Source organism: Lontra canadensis, unplaced genomic scaffold, assembly GCF_010015895.1.
Source record: "Lontra canadensis isolate GAN:19392208 unplaced genomic scaffold, GSC_riverotter_1.0 scaffold2, whole genome shotgun sequence".
Classification (NCBI taxonomy): domain Eukaryota; kingdom Metazoa; phylum Chordata; class Mammalia; order Carnivora; family Mustelidae; genus Lontra; species Lontra canadensis.
The window spans coordinates 38,182,416-38,194,453 of record NW_022630996.1 but is presented as its reverse complement, the minus strand read 5'-3'; the positions used below and the strand labels follow the sequence as shown (position 1 = coordinate 38,194,453).

The window sequence follows — 12,038 nt, the reverse complement described above, 5'->3', positions numbered from 1 at the left end:
TCCCTGCCCTCGGCATGGAGCCCGAGGTCAGGAGCCATTCTTACCCTCCAACAGTCTCCTCCTGCCACCCAGGCTCAGTGAGTGTCTGTGGGATCAAGATCACACTGAGTTCCTAGAGTCGCTCGACTGGGAACCGCTGGCAGCTTTCCCTGATGGCTGTGGGAACTCCAAATCCCAGCCCTCTTGTGATCTGGGGCTCTCTCCCTCCTTGCTTTCCTTCCTTTCCACCCTTTTTTTTTTTTTTTTTTTTTTTGTCCCCAATCTCCCTTGGACAAGCCTTTCCCCTTTCTTTCATCTACAGGAACTCGTCAATCTGCTCCTGACCGGGAAAGCCGTGTCCAATGTTTTCAACGACGTCGTAGAGCTGGATTCTGGGAACGGGAACATCACTCTGCTCAAGGGCATTGGTGCGCGCAGTGACATCGGGTTCTTATCTCTCTTCGAGCACTACAATGTGTGCCAGGTACTGGGGCGCAGGGCTCCGGAGACAGAGGGGCCCGGCTCCCTGGGACTGGAGAGAAGGAGGGAGGGGAAAGGGAAGCTCCACTCCGGTTTCCAGAGCTGGTCAGAATTTGGTCCAGTCTCAATCACGGAGGGTTTAGGAAGAAATAGCACTTGGCTGCCATCGAGTTCTAGCATGAAATTCCCGCCCAAAGCCAGCCGGTGCCATGTTCTGGGAAAGGTTGTTTCAAAGGGACTCCTAGGGATTTATAGGGGAACCGAGGGTCAGAGCAGATGCAGTTGGGGTATGTATGTGTGTGTTGCCCACTCTACTCCACTAATCCCATCTTAACTAGTTATGTCTACAACCACCCAAATTGCAAGTAAGGTCACATTCTAGGGGCTAGGATCTCCACGTATCTTTTTGGAGGGCCAGTTCCACCCTAACAGGCCACTCGATCTGTTTGCTAGTGTACCGCCCCCTCTCCTTCCTCTCTCCCTGCAGCCAGGGTCTTGGGAAGGGCTGGGCCCCTGGCAAAGTCAGGCAGGGTAAGGTGACAGCATGTCTCTGCAGGGCGGGTGGTTGTTCCTGTCTAGCCTGCTGTTAGACCCTCTATGAGCCTCCGTTTTCATGTCTTCAGAGAAGACATTGTTCTCTCCCTAGTTTCATGGTGCCCTTCTGGCACGATCATGAGTTCAGGCTGCTGTTCCGTTGATAATGGGCCATGTGGTGCGGCCTCTGCCCCAGGTCCTGCCCCTGGGGACAGGAAGCCAACTGCTGGGCTCCACAGACTTGGGGAGAACAGAATGGTAGTGGCTCTCTGATTTGCTGATGTCAGAAGGGAGCCCAGGAATGTGGTCACGTGGGCCTGGAGAAGTACCAGGGCCCCTGAGCGCCCGGCCCTAGGTGGTCTCTGGAATCATTTGGCCCGAAATTCCATGGTCTGAGAGAGGTTACCTTGGCCAGGCTCATGGAATCCCTGGGCTTACCGTGAGCCCTGGTTTTACTCTTGTGTTGAGGGTGTGGGTTGAAAAGTAAACTATTTTCCTTTGGTCTGCGGAGGGTAGTTGATGGGAACATCAGTTGGGGGTCATCCTTCCCTTGGAATAAAATGCCGATTGAAGAAATTCAGGCCCTACAATGATCCAAATTCTTGAATCCACACAGGAACCCACCCCCCACCCCCAACACACACACACACCATTATACGGTTGACTGAAGACTGAAGCTTGTATCTTTCTTGCAGCTAGAGGATGTATGCTTCTCTGCTTTGGCGCTGCGGGATCTCTGAGGAAGGACCCTCAGGCCTTCTCTCCTCCCTAGAGCTCACTGAGGACTGGGCCTCTGAAGGAAAAAGCAGAGGTCTGGCAGTAGAGACAAAGCCTGTCCTCCCCCTTACCTCCGCCTTCCATCTCCTCTGTCACTGAACTCCTTTGGGCCTACATGGTTGGCCATGTTGGCTGTGGAGGGAATCCAGGAAGGGTTAGCACCCACACTCAGAGCTGGGCCCCCTCCACTGGGCAACAGCAGTGTGGCCCCGGGGAAGGTCTGGCATTTAGGACAGCTTGTGGCATGGCACCCAAGATGGGACTGTTCCTATAAGGCTTAGGCTTTCTTTCACAGATGGCAGAAGCGGGCCCGCCTGTCATTCACCCTGTCCGGGGCTTCTTACAGCAGCCTCTGGCTGGGAGCCTGGTTCTAGGGCCCTCACTGAGTATGTGGGGGCTGGGGTTGAGGGAGGTCCCATCTGTCAGTGAGCTTATTAGATGATCCACACTCTGGATGTGCCGGCGGGGGAAGAAGAGGAAGCTCTGGGCCAAGAAGTGCATCCTCTACTGAACTAGCCGGCCTCCAGCCCCAGCCTGGCTGTGTGTTCTGGTCCTCCATGGGCTCGCCATGGTCTTGCCCATTAGAACGGCACCTCAATCTCACAACCCCAGAGCTCACTAAGGAGCTTACCACCCCCTTCCAGTCCTTTACTGAAGCCACTCTGACCTCTAACATTAGAGTAGACTGAGTCACATCATTCTTTTGCTTCACACCTGTCAGTGGTTTCCCCATCCTCTAAGGCCATTAGGGGCTGAATTATGTCCCCTCACAGATTCACATGTTGAAGTCCTAATATGCAGTACCTCAGAATGTGGCTGTATTTGGAAACAGGGCCTGTAAGAAGTGATTACGTTAAAATGAGGTCCTTATGTGGCCCTTAATCCAGTTGAGTAGTGTCCTTATGAGAAGGGGGAATTCGGAACCAGACAGGTTCAGACGGAAGACCACATGAAGATACAGGGAGGAGAAGGCTATCGGCAGCCAAGGAGAGAGGCCGCAGGAGAAACCTGCCCACACCTTGATCTTGGACTTCCAGCCTCCAGGCCTGTGAGGAAACAAATTTTTGTTGTTTAAGCCACCTGGTCTGTGGAACTTTGTTCTGCTGGCCTCAGCTAACTAATGCAGGGACTGAGAGCCCAAACTTAGCATAGCCTACGAGGCCCGATGAGACCTGTTCCCTCCCTTCACATTTTGACTTAAATGTCACCTCCTAAGGGAAGCCTCTCCTGACTTCATCAGTCCATCCGAATAGGGACTGCTCTCATGGTCCCCTGCCACCTGGTCCCTCTCCAATACAGAATCTTAATGCTTTCTTTCACAGGCCTCCTCTTGGTTTCAAGTGTCACGGTTTATTGCTTTTGAGATGCAAACTTTGTGTGCGTTTGAACGCCTCTGGGATTTTGAGGCATTCTTGGAATCACTGACGGTGTCAGACTTTAACTGCCAGCTTGCTTTCTTCATGAGAAAAAAAAAAACAATTATTGTGACTCTGATGGCATCTTAGATTCGGGGCAGGGCAGTGCAAATGTGTCTGTATGATTATTTGATTACTATCTGCCTTCCCCATTAATCTAGGGAGCCCCCCCCACCAAGGACAAGACTGGTCCTGTTTCCTTCCTTGCTGTACCCCCATCACTGAGCGTAATGTCCGGGACTGAAACACAAGTCATGTTGAAGGACAGTTACCCTCAGAGATGACAGATGGCAACTCTGCTGGCAATCAAATGTTCATTCTTTTTAAATTAGGGCTTCTAAGCTGGCAGTCCGCAGCGAGGTGTGGGGGCATTCACTGGTCTCACGCCTGCAAAAGATTTAAGAATCCCCCTTTAAAAGTGACTCCTCATGGTGCCCTCTGTTCCCCAGTCAGGAGAAAGCCTCACACTGTCCCGAAGGAAATGTGCCCCCACCCTCCCTCCTCGCCACAGGCCGTTGGTCAGCTACCTCCGAACCCAGAGGAAGTGAATTTCATCTTGAATGTCACCCACTTGGAGGGGGCTCCTGAATGAGAAAACTCATTTATAAAATCTCTGGGCAGCTTTTTTTTTTTTCCCCCATAATCTTTTGACCGTTTAATAAATGGCAGGCTGCCCTTTTGTCCCCTCTCTGGAAAATTCAGGGTGGCTGATTATGCAGACGCCTGCCCTCTGGCAGGTTGCTCGGCTCTTTTTCCTGCAGTGAGTGAGCCCTGGGTCCCCGAGAAGGCTCCCTATTCGAGGTGAGGCCCTCACCAGAAAAGTTTGAGCCCGGAATGGGAGCCAAGTTTGCACTGGGGTTTAGGCACGTCTGGCCACGTCCTCTGAGGTATCTATTTCCCCCACATCCACCAAGGAGAGGGCTCTGGAGTCACGTTTTAATGTCACGAGGGGTTGGGGTGAGGGCCCTACTGGCCAGGTGGGGGCAGGGCGGGGCAGGACGAAAATGGACACCTTGTAAAGATCGCCATCCTACCCCCTGGAGGAGGCCACTGTTTGTGGGCAAGTCTTTCCCTAGGGACCTAAGCACAGATCCCCTGTCTGAGATACCCCAGTCCAGAGTCCGCTCCCAGGAGGGGCTCCGGGGGGCCCCAGGAAGACCGCTCGGCCACTCTCCTGTGACAGGCCGGAGAAAGTATGCCCTTCTCCCCACTGGAAAAATAATTCCCATTCTTTCCTTAATCCGCAGGCTGTGGCTGTAAATACCTGAGCATGCAAACATCTCCCTGGGGCTGGTGGGGATTAGGCCAAAATCAGCCTGGTCCATGGCACGCACGGAGCTGAATAAACCAGGGCCTGGGGTTGGGAGAGGAGCAGCCTCAGGGAGTCACAGGTGATGGGGAGAGATCTCAGAGAGCTTGATGGGCAGAGCCAGCCAGACCTCTGAGCAGGACTTTGCAGAGGGCCCCCACCGCTCCTCTGCCCTAAACACTCCCCTGCCCTAAGCAGCAGCAATGAGGGTCCTGGGGCATGTTCCGTGGCATCTGCCTTCCCTGAACACCCCTCTGCGGGGAGCTTTTCAAGGGAGTCTCTCATCAGAAAGTCCCAGCTCCTCATCCTCCTCTTCCCCCACGCTCTTTCCCGAATGCCCTGCTAGTCCCTGGATGGATGATTCTGGGCATTCCTTCCTGGCACCCCCACAACAGACTGCTCACCCCTCTCCCGTCTCCCTGTGGCTCCAAGCCCACCTATCTTCAAGGTACAGTCCTACCTAGTTCAAGTTCCTCTTCATGCATGAGGACCCTCACTCGTCAAACATTTGCTCATGTTGGCTTCTAACCCCTGCCCTTGGTGCTAAGGGCACAGTCTGGTGCTTGGGAGGCAGGCTGGCACGTCTTGGTGAGGCTGTGATGCGCTGCAGGAGGGCAGGCGGGTACTGGGTACCTAGTACCTGTTACATAGTAGCCCCCGCCCAGGAGCTAGAGGGTGATTCATGCTCCCTGGTTGGCTAATTTGGGTGATGCAGAACCTGGAAGGGGAGGAGAGGTGTCCCCGCACTCTAGATGGGGGACGGGGGTGCCCAGGCACGGGGGCCAGCTGCGCTGGCGTGTTTGAGGACTGGTGAGAGGCTGGTGCGCTGCTGGGTGTGGCTGTGGAAGAACCGGTGGGGAGGTCATCATCTGGGGAGGAGCGGCGGGCTGCAGAAGAGCTTTCCGAGGCAGGCTGGGCAGCCCTGTGAGCCAGTTAAGTATGGGAGAGGAAGCAGTGTGGGCGCCCGGGGTTTCAGGCCGGCATACCTCACAGCGTGACCGTGGGTGAGGGGAAGCCCCAGAGAGTGGCGGGCATGGCTCCAGGGGACGAGCCATGTCTGTGAGCAGCTCAAGGGACTCCCAGTCTGGCTCAGAGGCCGGGATCCCCCTCTGGTCTCTCTGAGGTCAGCCCAACCCGGGTTAGACGGAACATGCTGGGGCCCTTTCTCTGGGGCTAGCACCGGCATCTCTATCTGCCTCCCATCCCTCTTGCAGGTAGGCTGTTTCCTGAAGACGCCGAGGTTCCCCATCTGGGTGGTGTGCAGCGAGAGCCACTTCAGCGTCCTCTTCAGCCTGCAGCCAGAGCTCCTGCGAGACTGGAGGGCCGAGAGGCTCTTCGACCTGTACTATTACGATGGCCTGGCCAACCAGCAGGAGCAGATCCGGCTGACTGTTGGTGCGCCATCCCCACTGGCCCGCATCCTCGGGTCAGGCAGAGAACAACACAGGCCCTCAGACCTGTGTCCACACTGGGGGATCAGAGAGCGTGTGTCCGTGTAACCTCCTACCGGAGGAGCCAGAGCAGGGCCTTGAGAAGCTGGTAGCATTAGAGGTGTACGGTGGAGTTGAGAACTCAGAGTAGGGAGCCCTGAATTCCATGCTGACAAGTTCAGATTTTCTTCTATGGGCAATGAGGAGCCATGGAAGGTTTTGGAGCAGGAGAGTGATGGGATCAGATGAGTTTTAGAAAGAATGATGCTGGTGGCTGATGGGGAGCACGAGGGTGGGCTGGAGACTGGAGGTGGGAGGCGTGAGGAGAGTGCTGTGGTCCAGAGGAGAAGCAGTGGGACAGGAACAAGGGTGGGTCCAGTCAAGATGAGAAGCAGAGCAGGTGCTAGAACAGTCAGGTCCCAGGAGCTGGGTTGTTGGTGCTGACCCACAAGTTCAGACCCCAGGCTAATGAGTGTGTGTGTCTCTCTCTCTCCCGGCCCCCAGACACCACCCAGACCATCCCTGAGGACAGAGACAATGACCTCGTCCCACCCCTCGAGCTCTGCATCAGAACCAGGTGAGTCAGGTCTATCTCTGGCTCTGGAAGCTCACCTGAGTGCCTGCGAGGTATGATGGTTGGCGGTGGTTGTACCCACCGGAAGGAGGATGGGTTTCGGGATTGCCCCAACCAAGAGTCTGTGGTGAGGCAGGCCTTCCACAGAATGGAAAGGCACAGGGCTTGGGGCTTGTTTGTACATAGCCTTTCGTGGTCTCTGTGGCTCAAGTGGAGAAGTGTGTGGTCTGTGAGGTGACTGTGTCTTCAGACAGCTTCTGGGGCTGCCCCTGTGGCAGGGGTGGGGGGACTGAGTAGGTGTTTCTAGAGGTCCATCCTTGCTCATGGTGATCACCGGCACCTGCAGTGAGTGCTGTGAGGTCCGGTCAGGAGGAAGGACAGGTAGGATACAGGTGGGAGAGGGGATGGGAGGAGTTTGAGCAGGATGGGAAGGTGAGAGGGCCTAGCTCCTCTGCGGTCCCCAGGGGGTAGCCCTGAGATGGCTTCCTGTAGCAGCAGCACCCTCTGCATCCAGGAGGAGCAGCCCCACTCGTTCTATTGGTGTGGGTTGGGCCCTCTGAACCCCGAGCAGAGGTGCCCTATAGCCTCAGACACACGGTGGGAGGTCTTTGACATCCCTATTCCAGCTCAAGCTCAGGGTGAGTTGGGGCTCCCTTCACTCAGGATCCCCCCCACCCCCGCACCCCCGCCTCAGGCAGGCCCTTCACAAAGCCTTTGTGGAATGACTTGGAGGCCTCGGATGCAGTGGGAGGAGCAAGTTGGGGAGGAAGGAGGTCTGCATTCCAGTGCCTTCTGGGGAAGTGCTAGAACTTGCACGTGGTCAGTGTGGGTTCTAGAGTTTGAATCCTTTCCGCTCTTCACCCGTGTGTCCCTCACACTGTCAGCTGTAAGACTGGTAAAACGGAGAGCCCAGCGTGGGGCTCTTGTGAGAGCACGTGCTATCCCACCAGGTGCTCTGTAAACAGCTCTCACGGGTAGTGTCTTAGCGGCCCCATGCCGCGGTGTGACCTCAGACGGAACCTCATGTCCCCAACTGTGAAGTGATCGACTTGGGGTGCAGGACATGGATAATACTGGGGCTCCAACCACCTGCAACCCAGGGGTTTCGCTCGCAGCCTTGGGCTGCTGCCCAGCCAAAGGTTCATGAGCCCGTGACCGGAGCCTCGGTCACAGCGGAAACCCCCGGGAGGGAATGTGGGAGACGCTGGGACATCCTCATTAGACCCCATCTATTCGTGCATCTGTTCATCCGTCCTCCTGCCTGCCCACCGAGCCAGGGACAAAGCATTCTTGTGGGGTCATGTGCTGGCTTTTCTTTCGTCGGGCGGATTAAAAGCCCAAGCAGGTCGCTTTCCTTTCATGTACAAAGGGCCACTCATTCCAGGTGATGAGAGAAGGGCAACACTGGAAAGAGGAGGTGACACTGGCCTTGGCACCCTCCTCAGGACGGGGTGAGAGGCCACAGGGCATCCTTCCTGCAGGTGGGCCTCCCAAGCAGGGCTGAGGACCACACCCTGGGCACAGGCTCCGCTCACCTCCCTGACTCCAAAGGCCTTCAACTGTCGCTGTAGGGGATGTGGGGGACCACCACCTGGGACCTCTCCAACAGCCCCATCTGGAATCACTCCTCTTGTCCCAAGAATGGTTCCACTGCAGGACTCACCAGTACCTCCAGCCCAGGGGTTGGACATTCTGGGCTCAGCCCTAACTGTCCAGTGCTTAACAGTGACTTGGGGCTCTGTTTTGTCGGGGAGCTCAGTCCAGGGTCATCTGAGCATGAGCATGGGCTGGGAGCATCTCTTCCTCTTCTGTCAGCTGTCCTCTTCTCCCAGGGCTCCTCCCATCCCAGTTGTCACTGTGTACAGTGAAATGATGGGGGAAAATGGGGTCGCTGCCTATAGCCAGGAGCGATCCCTTGGCCTGGGGCATATGGTCCATAGGCTAAGCGTCTGCCCTGCCCTTTTCTGTCCCTGCTCACTATCAGCATGTGGCTCTAGCCGTGCTTCCTAGTCCTTTGTCACAGATAGAAAATCACATTTGTGCATCACACAGGGTTCGGAACGACTGGCCTGGCGGTTCTGTGGGCCCAGACTCCACCTAGCCCCTGATAGATGTGGGGATCAGTACTCTGATACACTTGTCTCCATCTGTGGTTCAGCCATTGGGAAGAGTGTGATCCTCAGGCTTCAGCAGGCATCCCTGAAGGATATGGTAGAGCACACATCGGGGGGTCCTGCCCCCACGGGTTCTGGTTCAGTAGCTAGGTGGGGCCTGGGAATTGGCATATCTGGGGAGTTCCTGGGAATTGCTGGTGCTGCTGTCCCAGGACCACACTCAGAACTTCTGGTGCCAGGTGAGGGCAGCATCTACCCCTCTGTGGCCCTTTCTGGCTGTCTTGTGAGTTAGATGTCAGGTGAAGTGCTGAGCCTCAAGCATCTGGCCTGTTGTAATACTCCGGGCCAGGGGTCCTGCCTTGCTGGCCCTGGGGGCAGCCCCACCCCATCCCCCACCTTCCCCCAGGTAGGAGTATCCATCCTCTGCCAGGACTTTCCTAAAACCAGCTGTCTGCCTCTCTTATGACCTCTACGACCTGCCCCACCATGGTGGGTCCACCTGGGATGTTAATGCGGTGAGATTTTTCCCAGCATCATTCTCAGAAAAGCTAAGTGGGTGAGTGAATAGTGGGAATGCTGGTCCCCCCCCCCCCGCCGGTACCCATCAGATAACATACCACTGTAATGGGAAACAGCAGGCCCAGCCTCCTGGAATCCTGTTCCAAGGGGTTGGATTACAAAGGCTTTGCGTTTTGTTTTCATCCCAGATTCTCGAACAGCTCAAAGGGAGAAACTTGGGAAAGTGGCCTTCAAGGTCAGTGAAAACCCTGGGGAGAAAGGGCCCTGCCTCTGGGGGGGATGAGCCCTGCTGCCCATAGGAGGTCCGCACCCTGACAGGAAGGGGGTACCTGTGGCGTCATGGCCTGAACTCGGGCCACATCTCAGGTCATTACCGCAAGATGACCAGACCCCTGGGCCCATCACTTCAACCTCATGGAATCCCTGGGCTGGACTCCGTGGAAGAAACGGCCAGATGAGACTCTAGGTTCTTGTTCTGGGAGAGTTCACAATTGAATAGAAGTCAAGTTCATGATCCCCTCTCTCCTAATCCAGGCAGAAATGTGCTGCCTACCCTTAAACCTAGCTCTCTTGCCTGCTAAGGACATCTGATGCTCACCCTGACCCAGCACGGAGCACACCACACCCCTGGCCATCTGGAAGCTTGCTGAGGTCCACAGGAAGGCCCTTAGACGATACCTGAGATGGCCCTTCCTTTCACATGTCAGGGTATGCGAAGCAGAGCTCTGTGCCCCAGGCCATACCTTGAGTCACAAACAGCGCAGGTCCTGAAGCTTAGGGTTGCGCTGTCCCAGCCCAGGGGAAGGTCACTGAGCGGTCAGTATGATTTCCCGCCACCTGGCTTTGTTACCACAGTGACATTACACAAGACCGGACTGTTGGTTTTGCTTCTGGGGAAGAGCACCCTAAGTCGAATGATCCCAGGTCCCATGCCATCTCTGCTCTCAAATGTGACCCGCGTCTGGACCTCAGGGAGTCTCCCATTACCTACCCTCATGTCAGGAATGTGGGGTCTGTCTGCCCCCCCTCCCCGCAATTCCCGCTGCTCTCTGACCATCTCAGCAAAAACAGACTCATTTATGGTCATTTCCAAACAAGACACACACAGTGACCTCTTGAGCTTCCAGCCTAGCCAGAGTGGGAGAGAATGAAACAGTTGTCAGTAGTCCAGAGGAAAGAGGAAAGAACACATAACCAGGGCCTGGGGCTGGGCCACAGATGTTTCTGTTTGGAGGCTCAGACAAGAAATTGAAAATATAATTTCAGCTGGGAACAGTGCCTTCCAGGGGCTGGAGCCGAGTGCCCAGGTCCGTCAGCTGTACCCCCACCCACTAGGGGAGGGGGCTGCTGTGCCAGTCTTCATGCCTCAGCTGACATACTTCTTGCCCGGGTACCCTGTCCACAGTGTCTCTCACCCACCAAAAGAGGGTTTCCTGGGTGCTCCTGTGGCCCCAGCTGATCTCTTCTGATTCCCTGCCCCACAACCTGCACACACACTTGCCCGTTGTGTTCCTTGTCCTGGTTGGGTTCACAGAACACTCAACACCATGATGCAACATCTCACTCCTGGCTCTGCTATTGTCACGTTGTATGACCTCCAGAAGGCTTGGTTCTATTCCACACCTCAGTTTCCTCATCTGTTGATGAGGTAGAAGGATCCCTTCCCCAAGCTGTTGTGAGGTTGAAAAAAGAGAGGCAGAAGCATTCCCTTTCCTTTGGAGACCACGGGGGTGCACGTGCGTGTGTGGGGAGAAGGGATAATCAGGAGGAGGCATAGGGGAAGGGACAAGAGAGGACAAGGGCCATGGGCTGGGCTCTGTGACTGCCTGGGTCAAAGGCAAGAGAGACCGCAGTGTGAATGAAGACGCATCCACACTGGGCCCCTGGGGCCCCAGAAGGAATAGCTGCTGGGGAGGGCTGTGTTCATTTAGTGGCACTTGGCCCTGAGATGTCTTGGAGGGGACAGAGGCCAGTGATACCAGCTCTGTCCTTGAGGGGCTCACAGTCTCATGGGGGAGGGAGACCCCATGACAATATGGTGCTGAGAGAGGACCCCCAGGTTGCTTGGGGGTCAGAACACACTTCTAGAAGGAGGAATCTCGGATCTGATCCTGAAGAATGGTGGGTGGGATGAGGGATGGTTGTTCCGGGTGGAGGGCACAGCACAGGCCAAGGCCCGCAAGGGAGGGATAGCCTATGGAGTTCATTCCAGAATTTTCTGCTTCCTGTGGCTAGAGTACAGGAAGTGGAACTTGCACAACAGGATACTTGCCTGGAAACCCACAGTGAGCAAGAGTTCTGGGGTGTATTTCTACTGGTCAGCTCTGGTGAGACCTTTAAAACCTGGCCTGTGCCCTTCTCTTTGCTGATACCAGTTCTACTAGGCATCTGTCCCCAGGATACACTAGTATCATCAATGCTGAAAGTCTGTGGAGCGGGCAACCCCTGCTCAAGGGTGGTTTATGGCCCTGGGGAGGGAAGGGCCTCATTTGTGGCCCTGAGGTGGGCCCTCTTTGTGATGCTGAGCCTCCCTGAGCTCCAGGGACCACAGCATCTTCTTGGAGCTCGATCCCTAAACCAGTGGTCCTCAGCCACTGGGTTATCTTGTGCCCCAGGGATTATTTGGCAATGTTGGGAGACATCTTTTGGGTATCGCAGCTGGGGGGAGGAGGGTGCTAAAAATCCCACAATGCACAAGACAGCCCCAGAATAAAAATTAGCCCACAATGTCAGTGGTCTCAGGTCAAGAAAGCCTGCTGGGAACTCTTACGCTCAGCCTCCTGAACTAACCCTGGGAGAGTGAGCTTTCATTCTGCCCACTGTGCTGTCTGCAGGTCCGTTTCATCCCTGCCCTCCCTCTGCCTGCCCCTAATTGCATACACAGAGCTCTGTTTACTGTCCTTGTAA

General features: G+C 55.6%; 1 protein-coding gene across 2 annotated transcripts in view; it reads left to right on the top strand.

Moving 5' to 3' along the window:
• MINDY4 (MINDY lysine 48 deubiquitinase 4) overlaps window positions 1-12,038 on the top strand; it is a 99,631-nt gene that overhangs the window by 83,375 nt on the left and 4,218 nt on the right. For both annotated transcript variants that reach the window (XM_032872243.1, XM_032872233.1), the window contains exons 15-17: window positions 302-463; window positions 5,709-5,889; window positions 6,429-6,501. In XM_032872243.1, coding sequence (XP_032728134.1) covers window positions 302-463; window positions 5,709-5,889; window positions 6,429-6,501 — 416 coding nt within the window. The remainder of the gene's footprint in view (window positions 1-301; window positions 464-5,708; window positions 5,890-6,428; window positions 6,502-12,038) is intronic.